A 16,719-nucleotide genomic window follows, 5' to 3' on the forward strand; every position below is an offset into this window, starting at 1 on the left:
TCATCTTCTCCTAAATGTAATCTCTGTTCGCAAGGATCTTTAGGCACGTTTTCGCATAGTTTTTATTTTGGGGGGGAGTGCCCTTCTCTCTCATCTTTTTGGACTCACAGGACCTGTTATATTTGTTGAGTACTGAGATATGTTTGACTCCGCGCCATTTTTTCATGAATGACTTTTGGGACTTCACCTTGTCCGTCCAACAAAGATGTTTACTGTTAGCTGCTCTCACAGCAGCAAAAAATTGCTAGTCAACTGTTGGAGTCCTCCTCACACAATGGACAGACGAACCTGGACTGTGTGTTAGTTGGACATTGTCTCGATGGAACTCTCAACTTCTCGTATACATGGATCTAGTGTGGAAACTGTAAGTTTGTGTCATTCAGCCTTTGATGTTGTGTCATCTTTTCTGGAATCCATGTGAAAATTATTTTATTGTGGGTTCTGAATTTGCACAGCTGGTTTTTGTTTGTTACTGCTGTTTCAGGAAGAAAATTTAATAAAAAGTTAACACAAAAAATAAAATAAAAATAGTAAATAAGTGTTCCCTATTCTAAAGTGTTACCATAAATATTTATTGAAATATATATAGGAGACAGTTTAAAAGTATGTATATTATTCAAATCATCAATTTTCAATTTTAGTTAAAGGGGTCATCGGATGCCCATTTTACACAAGTTGATATGATTCTTTATGGTCTTACTGAAAAGTCTATAACATACTTTGGTTAAAATTTCTCAGTGGTAGTGTAAAAAACACCTTCTTTACCCTGTCAAAATCAGCTCTGTTTTCAGCACTGATCTAGTCCATGTTGTTTTAAATGCCAGTGAGCTCTGCTGACTCCGCCCCTATCTTCCGTGGAGGGACGAGCAGACCATAGCAGTGGTGGAAAGAGAACTGAAAATTTGTAATTAAGTACAAATACTGTTAAATTGCTGAAATATTACTCAATTACAAGTAAAAGTACTGGTGTCAAAACTGTACTTAAGTAAAAGTACAAATAACTCGTCTCAAAAACTACTCAGAGTACTAGTTACTAGTTACTTTTTAGCAGCAATATTTAATGAATTACCAAACATTATTAATTCATATATTCGCTTCTGGGTCCTAAAGCTCTGCCAGATGCCCCAAGAAAACAACAAACTGTGCTAATATACACCCACGATGTCATGTAATACTGAAAAATTATAACCCTAACCTTTATCTCCATACTGAAAACTCAGATGGCCAGACTGTGATTCAGCTAAAATATTAGTGTCTGAGACACTGTGAGCACAGAAACTGTAGTGTGCACAGCACATTTTTAAAAGCTTAGCTTAAATATGTAATACTAATTAAATAGTGCTCATAAATGGCTGTTGAGATAGTATTCTCAAATGAAATGAGTAGAGACATGGACCCGGAAACTGCAGTCCTTACGTCAGACTTAACGAGAGGATTCTCCCCAAGCCTTCAAACTGACGTCATCAGAGCGAGAACACCATTCCAGAGCAGAAGCAAATTTTCAGTTTTTGATTAAATATTACGACGGCAGACTATTTTTTTCCCCGGTGTATTGACTTGCACGGTTTAATTATTCACCACAAGACTAGTCATGTGTGTTACGGGGCGAACAAGATGTGAGACGTGCGGATCCATTTGCAAGCTTTATTCAAAGGCAAGGTCATCAAACAGACATGGGTCAAACATTGGCAAACAGGTATATAAATGGCAAGACAAAGAGTACTCCTAGGGCAAGCGTGGGTATTCAATCGACGAACAATATCCAACAGGGGTAAGGCAAGAGAGATAATCCAGGTACACAGCAATAATCCAAACGAGGTGCAAACAAAGTCCAAACGGCAGGGCAAAAGGTTAATCCAGGAAACACGGGCAGGTATCAAACACGTAGAGCTCTGTAGAGTAGCTATCACTAGGATATATGCTAAACAATACTCAGCAGAGAGGAAGAGGAAGTCCATGGTTTACGTAAACTGTGTAATCAGTGCAATCAACTGTGTGTCGTCAGTGCAATGGATTATGGGAATTGTAGTTTGAGGTGAAGTGCAACAGTAGTGTGGTGCAAGAGTCAATGTGGTGAGCGAGTGACCTCTGGTGGTGAGTAAACAGAAGTTCATAGACCAGATTCGTGACAATGTGCACTAAAAAAGTAAGTAGGGTCATTTTTTATTTCATGACGACATCATGACTTCAATCATTTTCAATACCATTGGCAAAACTACCACATACTGTATACTGCCATATAGATATTTTAATATTTCAAATTGTTTTGTCCATCCATTTTTTCAAGGCAAACATTATTTCAAGCTTTGAGTGGTTTAATCCAAGTCTTCTAAAAAAGATACGTTCACTTTATATGATGAACAGATTTTAATATAGGCTTTTATTCACATAGCCTACATATAAACATTGATTAATTACCATTACAAATATCGCAATCTTAAACATTTGCTCATTCTGTGTATTTGTGTCTAAAAATAAGGTAACTTTGCTGCAAAAGCTTACAGCAAAGAAGCTTGATTTCAAATTTGATTTCAAACTGAAATTACAAAAAAGGACAAGTACACAGTCAGTAATAAAATTCTAAAACAAATTACCTCAATTCAGTTGAGGTATTCGAAATATGACAACACAAAATTTTTATAAGCAGTGATTTAAGAGCCATATGTTATTTATTTAGATAAATGGAACATCAGATGGCTTTGACCTGTAATGTCTGTACAATGTAGTGATGCAGTTAGACAGACTAGGATATTTATATGTACAAATCATACAAATATCCCATTCTGAAACATTTCTGGCATAAACTTACATTGTAAAGAAATTAAAGTTCCATCTTTCATATTGAAAGACTTTCTGGTGCATTTCACTTACAGTCAATAAAATGTAGTCAGGTGTGGATCTATTCTGAATGATAACTTTTGACAATGTTTAATCTAGGAGCAAAGAGAAATAATTTCTACTATAAAAGCACGGAGAGATCGCGAGTGCGCACTGCAATATCGGAGTGAAAGGACAGGCAGTTCATTTGTATAAGTTAGGCCTATTTGAGAGCTCACATCCAGTTTTCTGCGATTACATGACTGTGTTCTCTTGTTACAATAAAGCGCTCACCACATTTGTGCGGGAATGATTAAAATCATGCGGAATACCTGCAATCCCGTGCGGATATTCAGACTCTGTAACTGACAGGAGGCAGATACATGTCAAACTCACTGTTGGAGAGGAGACAGCAAGACGCAGCTTGTATTGGTGTAGGACAGGCTATATATATGGTAGGTACTGCGGAAAATTAGTAATGGAACCATGTCAGATATTTCAGTATCGGTATCAAAATATAGATATTTATGATAACCGTGTAGTTTGTTTCTCCAAACTTTGACTCCAGTTACGTCTGATCAGCTCTTCAAAAGCTGCTGCTGCTGCAGCTGCTTTTCCTGGTTCAGATATCAGGGCTTTTATTGGTCCGTTTATCTTTATTGGCTTTTGAGATGCCGTCAAAGGTTTGAAAATCAATTCAAATCGGGCGTAATCAGTAACGAACTATGATTTAAATGTAACAAAGTAGATTATTTTGATTAATTTGTACTTAAGTACAAGTTAAAGTACAGCTTTAAAAAAGTACCCGAAAAACTATTTAATTATAGTAATGTGAGTAGTTGTAATTCGTTACCTCCACCACTGGACCATAGATATGTGTAGATTTTCTATTCGACCACTCCAGATCCGTTGACACGTCACCCATCTCGCATTCACCATAATATTCAATGAATTCAATGAGAGACTGTGCTGCACAGCTGACAGATGTGCTTACAGATATCTTCAACACCTCGCTGAGCCAGGCAGTCTTCCCCACATGTCTCATATCCACAACAATCATACCGGTACCAAAGAAATCACCTGTGTCCTGTCTAAATGATTACCATCATAGCACTGACTCCAATCATGATGAAGTGCTTTGAGAGGTTAGTCATGCACAACATCAAAACCAGCCTCCCCAACACACTTGACCCGCTCCAGTTTGCATACCGTCCAAACCGCTCTACGGACGATGCAGTTTCCTCCACCCTCCACCTGGCTCTTACCCGCCTAGAAAATAAAGACTCCTATGTTAGAATGCTGTTCATTGACTTCAGCTCGGCATTCAACACAATAATCCCACAACAGCTCATAAATAAACTAAACCTGCTGGGCCTTAAGAATTCCCTTTGTAATTGGATCCTGGACTTTCTAGACCTCAGTCAGTCCATGTCGGCCACAAACACCTCGAGCACTACCACACTGAGCACAGATGCCCCACAAGGCTGTGTGCTCAGCCCGCTGCTCTTCACACTGCTGACCCACGATTGCACTGCCAAGTTCAGCTCTAACCACATCATCAAGTTTGTTGATGACACAACAGTGGTAGGTCTCATCAGCAACAACGATGAAACGCACTACAGAGAGGAAGTGGCACAGCTGGCTGAATGGTGTGGTACTAACAATCTTTCCCTCAATGTGGGGAAGACAAAGGAGGTTGTGATGGACTTCAGGAGAAACTCTGTTGACCAGCCCCCACTGACCATCAACAGCTCGACTGTGGAAAGAGTCAGCAGCACTAAATTCATGGGGGTGCACATCACAGAGGATCTCACCAGGACCACCAACACCATGTCACTGTCAAAAAAGGCACAACAGCGCCTACACTTTCTCCGCCGGCTGAAAAGAGCAAGTCTCCCTCCACCCATCCTCACCACATTCTACAGGGGCACCATTGAGAGTGTGCTGACCAGCTGCATCACTGTCTGGTATGGGAACTGCAGTGCTGCTGACCGCAAGACCCTCCAACGGACAGTGAACACAGCTGCAGAGATCATCGGTGCCCCTCTCCCCTCCATCCTGGACATTTTCCTTACACGATGCTCCAGCAAAACCAACAGCATCGTGAAGGACTCCACCCATCCCTCCCACAGTCTCTTCCAGCTCCTACCATCAGGAAGACGGTACCGGAGCATCAGAGCCCACTCCGCCAGACTGCTCAACAGCTTTTTCCCCCAGGCTGTGAGAGCCCTGAACTCAAATCACCCCGCCCCCCTCTGAAACCCCATGCAAACCCCTACCTCCTGAAACATGGAACCCCCCCCCCCCCCCCCCCCACCCCCCCCCACACACCCACCTTACGACACCAAAGAAAAAACTGTATGTTTGAAAAAAGGTTTTTTTGTGCAATTCGAAGTGTGCTACAAACAGGTGAGTGGGCCTGTACAAACCACCTGTAGTAACACTCTCCTCTATGTGCACTAGACACATTACATAAAAGATTCAGATTCAGACACAGATTCATAAAAACCCTTATACTCACTTATCTTCTGTAGATAAAGCTGGATCACGAATGATTCGGGCGAACATAGATGTATTTATGTATATCGGGGATCGGCGCATTGCCTTCAAAATTAAAGTAACATCAATCCTCTGCGGCCTTCAGCGACTCAGATGTCGGGAGTAAATGGCGACTGCTATATTCATTATTGCATCCAACAACTAAACACTTCAATCGCTTAATCGGAGACATCTTGTCTTCCCCTGCACCGGAGGCGGACAGCTCTCAGTTCACTCAGGGCAGGTCTAAGGTAAGACAGCCTTGTCAATCAACTATTGTGGGAGCGGCCTGTGCAGAACTATGTCATTCGGACAGGAATCTCAGAACAGCCTGATTTGAGAAAGGGGATTTTAAAATAGGGATTTAAAAAAAAAAACACTGGGTGGATTTATATCATTATAGGATGGATGTGTACATACACTTCCAACGCACACTTATGTTCAAACAACTTGTAAAGTGAATTTTGCATCCGATGACCCCTTTAATGAGTTTGTGCTTTTCATTATGTGCAAATGGTTACAATTATGTTCCAGAAGGAGCTTTTGTTCTGAATTCCAGTGGAGGAGCCACAAAGCTAATATGGATGGAAATGGAGTGTGATAGTATTATGGCTCAGGCACTTAGCTCTCTGTTTTGGATGAGATAAGCAAAACTTCACAAGTGTGCTTTTGTGATTGCAGTTAACACACTATAGCAGCAGTCATTGTCTTCCAGCAGAGCTGGATTGATGCTTTGCGCTCAAAAATTTTGATTATAATTATCCGCAGCATGCTCTAGAAATGTTAAATAGGTTTTCAACTGAACGCTTTCACATACACTTTTAACAAATTCACTTGATCCACAGTGTCAGATGGTAAACACAAATGAGCACAAACAAATACACGCACCAACAGTTGCACTTGCTCTTGAAATGTAATTTGCTACAGAGCTTCTAAAAACATTTGTGCAGCCAATTTACCACCTACAACATCCTCTGTATGCTATGTGAAAGAATATTTGTACATATATTTAAACAGAATATTCAAAATTGATATATCCCAGAGGTACATGGTCAGTTTGTAAGCTAGAAGGTGATATATAAAAATGGTGATATAAAAAAATGCAGTTCTCATGGTAGAAGATCAATAGCTGAATGTTTCATTCTATCTTTTTCATTGAACAGGGATTTTTTTAAAAAACATGACCCACCCCTGAAGCACAAACAAACACCTTCCAAACAACCAGAGAAAAACGTGCCTTGAGAACTAAGTGAGGGCAGCCATTGTGAAATGATCAGAGTCTGGCTCATCAACAGAGCCTCCTAATCCATAATCATCAGAGCAAAACTCGCAGGATCACTTTCCTCAGGCTTAGATTAGAGTTAATAACTGATTCTTGCAATCCAAAGTAAGCACTGCCTTGGTAATCCTGAAGGCAGATGAACCGTGAGGCTTTCGATCCATGATGCCTAAATCCTACAAGCGAAGTCAAGTGCAGCTGCCCAAAGCTTTCAACTAATATGATAACGTGAAGTTTTAATGACAAAGTTTATGTTTAGTATCAATGTGTCACGCTCTGGGATTAAGAAAGATGATGTTAATGTTAAAGGGATAGTTCACCCAAAAATGAAAAGTCTGTCATTAAATGCTCACCCTCATGTTGTTCCAAACACAAATTAAGATATTTTTTATGAAATCCGAGAACTTTCTGACCCTGTGTTGACAGCAATGCAACAGGTTCAAGTCCCAGAAAGGTAGTAAGGACATTGTTAAATTAGTCCATATGACATCAGTGATTCAACCATAATGTTACAAAGCTATGAGAACACTTTTTGTGCACAAAGAAAACAAAATAATGACTCTATTCAACAATTTCTTGTCTTCCGTGTCAGTCTACAACACGCATTCATGAGAGTACCATGACGTAGCTTCATAACATTACGGTTGAACCACTGATGTCACATGGACTATTTTAACAATGTCCTTACTACGTTTCTGTGTCTCGACTGTGGTTGGATTGCTGTCTATGTATGGTCAGAAATATCGTATATATAAATAATATAAAATAAAATAAAATATCTGCTTTAGGCATATGAACTAAATATGCATGGCAGAAAATAATATACTAAATTACTGTTTAGGCCAATGTTGACAACCAATTCGGTCAAAGTGTCATATATTCCTAATAACGCAATTCATTTTGCAGCCACTGTAGCATTTGTAATCATTCGGCAATTCTGTTTATTTCTCAACCAAAAAAGCAAAGTATTGCAAGTATTTCTTTAATCTCTGTAGTTATTTTTGAAACCCATGTTTTAAGAAAGTCTTAATATATGAAATTATGCGATATGAAATTATGTTGATTACCTTTCAGAAAACCTGCAATTTCCATTTTGACAGTATTTCTGCAAACATTTCATAATGGAGACAAGAAACAGGTGTTGTTTCATCATATAGAACATTAGGAAGATTATCTGAAGTGCATGATTGGAAATATTACCAGGAAGGTTTTCCACAATTAGATTACAAAGAGCGGCGCAGGCTACTTTAATCTGAAAGTACATTTCATAAAGCTGATGTACTTTTAACATCTCCATGCCATGTTGTGCTCCATTCATGTTAAAAAAAAATGGGTTGCTTTTTTCAGGTTTGTCAATGGCTACACAAAGCCCTCGAATAGATGAGTATTGGTCGCCCACCAGCTTCTCCAATCTTCTCAAAGAGTTACATTTGAACTGACAAGGAAAATGAAAATGTCCCCAGGCTTAATTGAGAGTCTTCTAAAGGCTGAAATAGATGTTCATGCTTCTGAGTTCCATAATCACCATTACACATCACATAGAGTGTGGGCATATGGAACGCGTAAGAGTTAACCGGCTCCAAATACACATATTCGGCATGCCAGCTACTAATGAAAGGAAGATACATGATGAGGGAGAGCCATAAGGAGCAAGCGAGATGTAGCGCTGATTGAAATAGAAAGCCAGCACAATCGCAGCAGCCATTAATGAAACATATAACCGGCAGACTGAGCTCTGAATGCTATTGATTGGAATATAGAATATATAAAATGCCTATTGAACCAGTGAGCGGCTGATTCCAGGACTGAGTGAGTCTAGTCAAAGCCCTAACACAGACTTGCAAGACCAGATTCACCCCGCATGTATGTTCTCTGTTGAGCTGCAATATTGTGCACACTTTGGAAAACTTCATTTTAAAACATCTTAAATAGCTCATCAATTGAGTTTGTCACATCATTTCCACTTAATGGACCATCTGGCTCTAATTAACTGATTTCTCCACTGGCTACACTTAGAGGTGCCTGCAGGATTCTCATCCATGATACACAGAAGACTACATCAAGGTGGCACTAATGTATTTATACAAGAATCACAACCTCAAGACAGAAGGGATCACACGCTCCAAATCTGATTCTGGTGCAAATTCGGAGAGAAAACAAATAGAGCTATGCTCGCTAAAACAACAGCAAATTTACAAAACCAAAGTCGCTCAGAACCGCTTTCCACATCAGTCTACTTTCATTTGTCACTAGTCTACTAGAAAAGAAACCACAATGCAATCTATTTGTGTTTCACTGATTTAGTACATACTTTGAAAGAATGGGAAATTGGAAGCAGGCCTAAGCTTTTATGTTTTTTTTTCCCGTGATTGGGAGTTTTTGATTACTTTTTCTTAATTGGTTTAACATTAGCTAAGTCAGAGAGTGCTATAGATCGACCATACTAATTTGTTAAGTGCTTTTTGTGTAAATGCCCCAAGCTGACCACTACCGTGTCAAGGTTATCAAGGAAAATCTATTGCATTCAGTGCTAAGAACATGTCAATAAATGCCTTTGATCCCCTATGAAAAGGAATTTCATATAATTCCTTCAAGCGCAAGATTTTCCAATTGAAATGAATAATTATGAAAACATTTAAGTTGAAATCTAAACATTTTACATTAAAAAAGCAAAAACATTTAGCATAAATGGACAAAGTCAAAAGTAAAATATACTTTTTTTTCCCTTGAAAATTATTTCCTTTGACAGAAGTTTGCCTTTACAGGTCCTGAATGTTATCACTTTCATTAACAAGCACTACAGACATATAAGATGCACAATTAACACTTTAAGTTTAAAAGCATATATACCTCTCCATTCTTCTTTGAAGGTTCTTTTATACATTTTTTAACTTCACCATATCAATTGTAATATATGACGTATACTGCCCTATATCAAGAGTGATATTGCCATATGCTATCTATAAGAAGATATCAGATGAATATTAATAAGATGAAAAAATTAAAATCCTATAGTAAAAATTCTAGATTTTCATGTTAATATCTATATGATGGTGTGTATATGGTATTACAGTATATGTAGCAACCGTATGTATTTTTATATGCAACTTTATTAAAACAATACAACAATTTGACTGTCTCAGCTGCTGTGACTCATCTTTTGTAAGGCTGCAGATTTATACAGTCATGCTAGAGCTGTCAGTTTGTTAATCTACTTCATTTGGTGTAATAATCATGATTCATTAAACACACTTAATTAGGACCCCTGACCTGTACTACATGTGACACGCCTCCCAAATGACAATTAAAGCAGGTGGTACAGACTGAGTAGAGCTAGAGCTGTTCACACAAAATGCCATCTTGCATTTAAAAACATATTGTAAATAATGTGATCATTTTTTTCAGTATCACATGTAATTACTGTAATTACTTTTTTAATTAATTGACAGCCCTAATAAAAAAAATAACTGATTGAATAAAACTTGATTGAAAAAATAAGTGCAATTAAACTCATGCTGACCTAGTTCATATTCAGTAAAGTAGAATAGCTGGTTTATGGACAAAAAAGAAATAAGAATAAACATGTTTAAAAATTAAACACTCCAGTTTGGATATGGGTTTATACCAGCTAACTGACAACCGTTAAATGCTGAACTCGCTGCTGAGTTTTGCGATTTCATCAAAATCAGTGGGAAATGACTAACAGGCCAGATTCAGCCCGCAGGCTGCCAGTTGCTGCTATAATCTCCATAGCAGGAGCAAATATTAACATTTAATTAGTTTGAAATATCTAGCCAATTTTTCCTTCACCGTGGCTAGCAGTATTTGTGTACGAAACAATCAAAACCAACTAAAAGACAGCTCTGCCTGGATTTATCACTGTCTGCATCTTTTTATCTATCTTTCTCTTTCATTGACTTCCTCCTACACATGATCTAAATGACCTGTCGGACTATCCAGCCCTTTCCATTTTCTTTAGTGAACTTCCTTCTCTAATATCTTATTGATCCCACATGTAATGACCCATTAATGTGAGTGTGTGGTGTGTTTGCTCTGATTTTTGAGTGTGTTCCAGTCATTCCATCAGTTGAACACAACATCACTCTACATCTGAGCTCTACATCCAGGAACCTGGGATTAGTATTTAATGACCACTTAAATTTCACTGCTCAAATCTTGAACCACTTGCTCTTACAGGTTTGTATTATAACATCTCTCCATTCTTTTACTTTGCTGCATTTGTACTTTTGTTCCAGCTCAAAGGCTCTGGTGAGACGATGTGTTATAAGAGTCAATCTAAGAGCCCCTCAAGAACGTGAACTACTTACCTTCCTTTTGGCTCGCAGTTGGCTCTGATAGTTGTCTGATGAGTCTCCAGGAATCTCTCCTCCCCAAAGCGTCAACCCGACAATAGTGTAGGTAATTCCCATGACCACCAGGGGCAGAACGTACACCAGCAAAGCCACTATGATATGATACCTGTTACCACACGGGAGAGAGAGTACAATATAGCACCTGTGCTGCCAATGAAGATACAATTCTAAGACAAACAGGGGAGTCACTACTATCACTGTGAGATTTTTTTTTTCAAATGCTGCTTATGAGAACTTGGGGTGGGGGGGGGGGGTCAGTGTTGCCCAAAATATCTGACATAGCTAGATTTCACTCAAACTCAAAATTGTGTCACAAATCGACATTTACGTACCTGGGTGCACTTGTGAGCGAGACACAAAATACGTACCAATAACTACATATTACTGCAGTTTCAGTTTCCTAAAGAAACAAACACTAGAGGCAGTAAATCTCTGACACCTTTTACTCCCTTTCACACAAATTTACAGAGTTTTGATTAATAAAGCGTATTTTTCCGCACAATTACTTTAAGAATATCATGTTACGACTTCAAAACAATATTAATATGCTGGGAGATTTGAAAACTGATGCTTTTGAATGTTAGCATTACACATATCCAGCCTCGTATCTATGGGTTTTCATAGACAGAAAGTTTGTTCGGTAGCTCACGGAGTACGGGGCCGTACTTAGAGGGTGAGGAGCTCTGGTCTGAATCCTGTGTAACTACGGTTCGACAAAACAGTTCAAATCTGCATAAAAGGAAGGTGAAATGGCACGGTTGCATCAACAAATACATTTTTATACCAGTTTTGCTAACACTATCGGGTAGGTTTAGGGTTGGGTTTTGTGTAGGGCATATTTCAACACGATAGAGCATTAACTTTTAGGGACAGACCCCGGATATTTGAATTCTGAACCGCCACAGTACGTACCTGTAGCAACATGATAAAAACACAGCAATATGTACCTGTATCAACATAATAAAAACGTGCCAGGGTTCACGTATTTAACCTGTGTTTTAGCGCCACTCAGTGGACATTTCTCTTTGAAACTGCAGCGAAACGTGCAGTAAGGTACGTAAAACGGTGTCGCACAGAAAGTGCACAGAGGTACATAATTTTATGAGACTAGGTCAAATCATACAATGTGATTTGTATTACATTTTCAGTCTCGCATCCAACCTCACAGTTCTGCTGCAGTAACTTTAAAAAAAATAATGCATTATCAAACTTGACTCAGAATACTTGTGAACGCTGAAATTACGCTGACATTATTTCCATATACTAGCTATGTTTTATATATATATATATATATATATATATATATATATATATATACAGTATATATATATATATATATATATATATATATATATATATATACAGTATATATTAATGTTGGTGTTAAAAATAACATTACAAAAAAAATAAGTACTAAAAATATTCATTATAAATAGGTATTATGAATAATCTCTATACTAATCTTGGACCAATTCTCACTATTAACTAGTTGCTTATTAGCATGCCTAGTATTAACATATTGTCTGTTAATGAGTAGTTATAAAGCACAAATTCTGCATGACCATATTCTACACCCCTAATCCTATCCAAAACCTAAACTTAACAACAAACTTACTAACTATTAATAAGCAGCAAATTAGGAGTTTTTTGAGGCAAAAGTCGTAGTTAATGGTTTGTAAATAGCGAGCACTGAACCTTAAAATAAAGTGTGACCATAATCTTTACAATAATGATCAACAGCTACTATAATTTTTATTATTATTATTATTAACAACAAGTAGTAGTATTAGTAGTAGTATTCTGGGTGTTAATAATAAAAAGTTGTCTTGTTATTATTCTTATTATTATTAACAACTACAGCAACAATACTAACTAATAATGCCAATAACACTAATAATTATAATAATAGCTGTTAATAATAATAATAATACTTCTTGTTATTGTTGATGATAATTATGTTAATAATTATTATAAATATTATTATAATTAGCAGTAGTAGTAGTAGTAGTAGTAGTAGTAGTGATATTAACAACTATTTTGTTGTAAATATTATTATTATTATTATTAACAACAAGAACAACAGTAATACTAATTAATAATACCAATAACACCAATAATAATAATAATAATAATACTTCGGTAACACTTTAGAATAGGAAACACTTATTCATTATTAAGTATGACTTTTCCCTCAATAAATTCCTAATTTGTTCCCTTTTAATCGTTAGTAAGGTAGTTTTTAAGTTTAGTTATTGGGTAGGATCAGGGATGTAGAATAAGGCATTAATATGTGCTTAATTACTACTAATAAATGGCTAATATTCTAGTAATATGCATGCTAATGAGCAACAAGTTAAGAGACCTTAAAATAAAGTGTTACCAATACTTCTTGTTGTTGATGATAATGATGTTAATAATTATCATAAATATTATTATAATTAGTAGTAGTAATAGTAGTGATATTAAATATTTGTGTAATTATTAGTGTTAGGATTATTGTTGTTGTTGTTAATAAAACCACAACAACAATTATTATTGTAGTTGTAGTTGCTGTTGTTGTTGATGATGATGATATAATTATTATTATTATTTAATAAAACACATTTCATACAAGATTGTACCTCAGAGTGCTTTACAAATAAACTGGGAGGAAAGGAAGAATGTTGTGCATGCATCTTTAAAGAGCACTCACATGAAAGGGTCCTCTGAAGGTCTCGGCCAGGCAACGTAGCAGAGGGTCCGCTTGGGTAATTTTTTGATGGTTGAAAAGAAACACAGAGGAAAGGCCAAAACCACAGCCAGCACCCAAATACACACAATGATCACCTTAGTGGCTGTGGCTGAGAGCCGTGGTTTCAGAGGATGGATGATGGCCATGTACCTGTACAACACAAACAGATGACTGTTCAATCTCACGCCTCAGATACACGGCTTCAAATACCATCAATATGATAAAACATCAAAGACGCACCACAGTTGAGCAATTTTCAATTTGCAGGTTGTGTAATGATCTAATAGCTGATTGATAATGGGTCACATCAAAGAAACCATTCATATCTGTTTCTGCTGTTGGTGTGAGCTAAATATTTATCTCGAATGCTATGGAATAATTCAGCCTGCATGCCAGACGAATACAACATAACAGAACAGTAATAAGAAGAACTGAACTTTCACTCCAATTCCTCATTTTAACTATATGGAAATGCTTAACAATCATATGCCATTGATTACTTGTGAACTCTTGACCATAATGTGAGGCTAAGCCTCTATGGTTAACATATTCAAAATAATTCAAAGGTGATAATAGGCCGTTTTCTTTGTTAACGACTCACTCTAGTAAGCAGTGAATGGCTTATTAGACAGACAATTATACTCTTGGGCAGAGAAGGTTATTTCGGGATATGGATGGCATGGATGTCAAAGCACTTATGTAGGCATCTTGGATAAACAACAGGAAAGACGACAGAAGGGAACACTGTGTATTAGTTATAATAGTCATGAATATAAATCTCAGCATGTATCTAGTAAACATTCACAAATGTAGATTAATTAATATACTGCAATTAAAAACAGCTCATTATGTCATGCTGTGATGTGTTAAGTTGCCACATTCATACAAGCCAACACATACGATGGATACAGTACAATATGGCATCCCATTAAAGAAACTAATCCTGTTATTTATCAAATACTATTTAGCATAAACAGACAAATAAATAACATAGCATGAAAAGCTAGTTTTAATCATCACGTTTTGGCTTTATTTGATGTTTAAAACTAACTTTTCAGGTTAGATTGTTTATTTATGCACGCATGAATGTATGCGGTTGCCAAAATGCAACCATTCAGCGATCGCAAATAAATAAATTGAATTAAATTAAATCTAAAATAATACCAAATTTCTTCTTTAATTTATTGCAAATCAAAGTTTGCGATAAATACAAAACATTTTGCAAGCCTCAGCTGAGAAACATCTTAGGCTACACATAAATACAGCAGATTTTAGAGTTCCATGCCCTATACTCTATTCATGTAAAATCAGTCAGCTAAATAACATTGCATTGAAGTGTAATGCCACTGATGATAAAATGTTTGAACTGATATTGAACCTAATGGCCTCCACTATTCTTTAAAAATGTTGCACATAACAGTTTCATTAAAGTTTCATAAACCAACAGAATGAGGTTTTGTTAGCAATGCCATCTCTCTGACAGTAAAATGAAACATTTATTGTCCTGAAAATACTGTCTGGGTAAGTGGTGTCAGCACAAATCTCACACTTTCTTCTGAATCCAGCAGTGCAAGCACACTGACCCACTGCAAATTCCTGCAGACGTCACAATTGCTCTGTATATAAGAGTAGTGACTGCCTACCAGCAAAAAACAGTAATACCAAATGTGGGTTGTGAAATATGTAGCCTAGAGCCACGAGCACTATGTGACATTTTGAGCACAGGAAATAACTGTGAAGAACACTCAGACTGGAGTACTGCAGTAACTGGTTGCTAATGTATACTGGCTGCAAAAAACAACATTCCATACAGTATATTAAAGAGGGTATTTCACACATTTTGTTTTTTTATTCCAAGGTCCACTTTATATTATTAGTAAAGGTTTTTGGACCAAAAACAGTCATGATATAGCTTTTTATGACCATATACCTATTCAATTTTTCATCCTTCAATTTCGAAAATCTTTGAAAAGCCTACGTTACACTGTGACATGATCAGAAAATAACCATTGCTGAAAAGTGCAAGACGGACTGTTCATATCAGGCTGAAATTATTAGGGACCTTGAAAAAGGATATAAAAAAAAAAAAAAAAAAATGTCATGTCATGAAGTCAAGTCATTTTTGCAGCTGAGTTTCAAAAAATCGTCCAATGTTTTCCTAGCAGTTTGGATTTGGAGTTAATTAGTAACATGAGATTTAATCTAAAAAACTCAATGAAAGTTTGTTTTGCAAATGATAGGATAATTTTAATAGAATTTACTGTACGTCTGCTTTTAAAGTAATATAACAATGTTGATAAAAGCCTTGTAAATTACTGCAGTTGCATCCTCAAAACAATAAATCAGTATTATATCAGGATTGGAATGCAAAGAAATTCAGCTCATCATCTGCCAAGTCATCTTTTAAGCATATTTCATCTCATGCATATGGAAAACAAGAGATAAAAACATTCTCTATTATGTTGGCTGAATAATAGCTTATGTTGACTTCTGAGGGATCTCCATTCGTATTAATGAACATTATATCTGATTAACCTGACATTTTACTAGAAATCATAGTTGAGGTCAACCTATGACAGAAACCCAAGCTTCAGAATTCAGACCATGAGCTTTGGGCCCTAAATGTAATCAAAAGTTATGCTGCTTCCATCATTTTCACAAGTGCAAAGTGACAAATTGCTTTCTGACATGAGTTCCACTGACAGGACACAGAAAAAGTTTTTTGACATTAGAGTGATGTCTGTCAGACACAGATACTGAAGCTCTTGCACTCATTGTACAGCATTGCATAACTCTGAAAACTCATCTTTCACTAACTGCAGAAGTAAATATCAGCAAGGTGCTGAGAGGAAAAGGATTATTAAAATGGCACAGCATGACATATGAAAGGGGTGAGAGGGTGGCAATCTTCTCAAAAAAGAAGGTAAAAAAAAATAAAAATAAAAATGTATAGATTTATTCAGCAAGGATGCATTAAACTG

The 16,719-nt window shown here is 36.8% G+C and overlaps 1 protein-coding gene across 1 annotated transcript in view; it reads right to left on the reverse strand.

Annotated features, from left to right (window-relative positions):
* The window catches only part of LOC306873955 (neuromedin-K receptor-like), a 50,665-nt gene that overhangs the window by 30,672 nt on the left and 3,274 nt on the right, over positions 1–16,719 (reverse strand). Inside the window, exons 2-3 of the mRNA XM_079423561.1 lie at positions 13,700–13,888; positions 10,963–11,113 (exon numbers count right to left, since the gene is read on the reverse strand). Coding sequence (XP_079279687.1) covers positions 10,963–11,113; positions 13,700–13,888 — 340 coding nt within the window. The remainder of the gene's footprint in view (positions 1–10,962; positions 11,114–13,699; positions 13,889–16,719) is intronic.

Source organism: Barbus barbus (assembly GCF_936440315.1).
Source record: "Barbus barbus genome assembly, chromosome: 8".
Taxonomy (NCBI): Eukaryota; Metazoa; Chordata; class Actinopteri; order Cypriniformes; family Cyprinidae; genus Barbus; species Barbus barbus.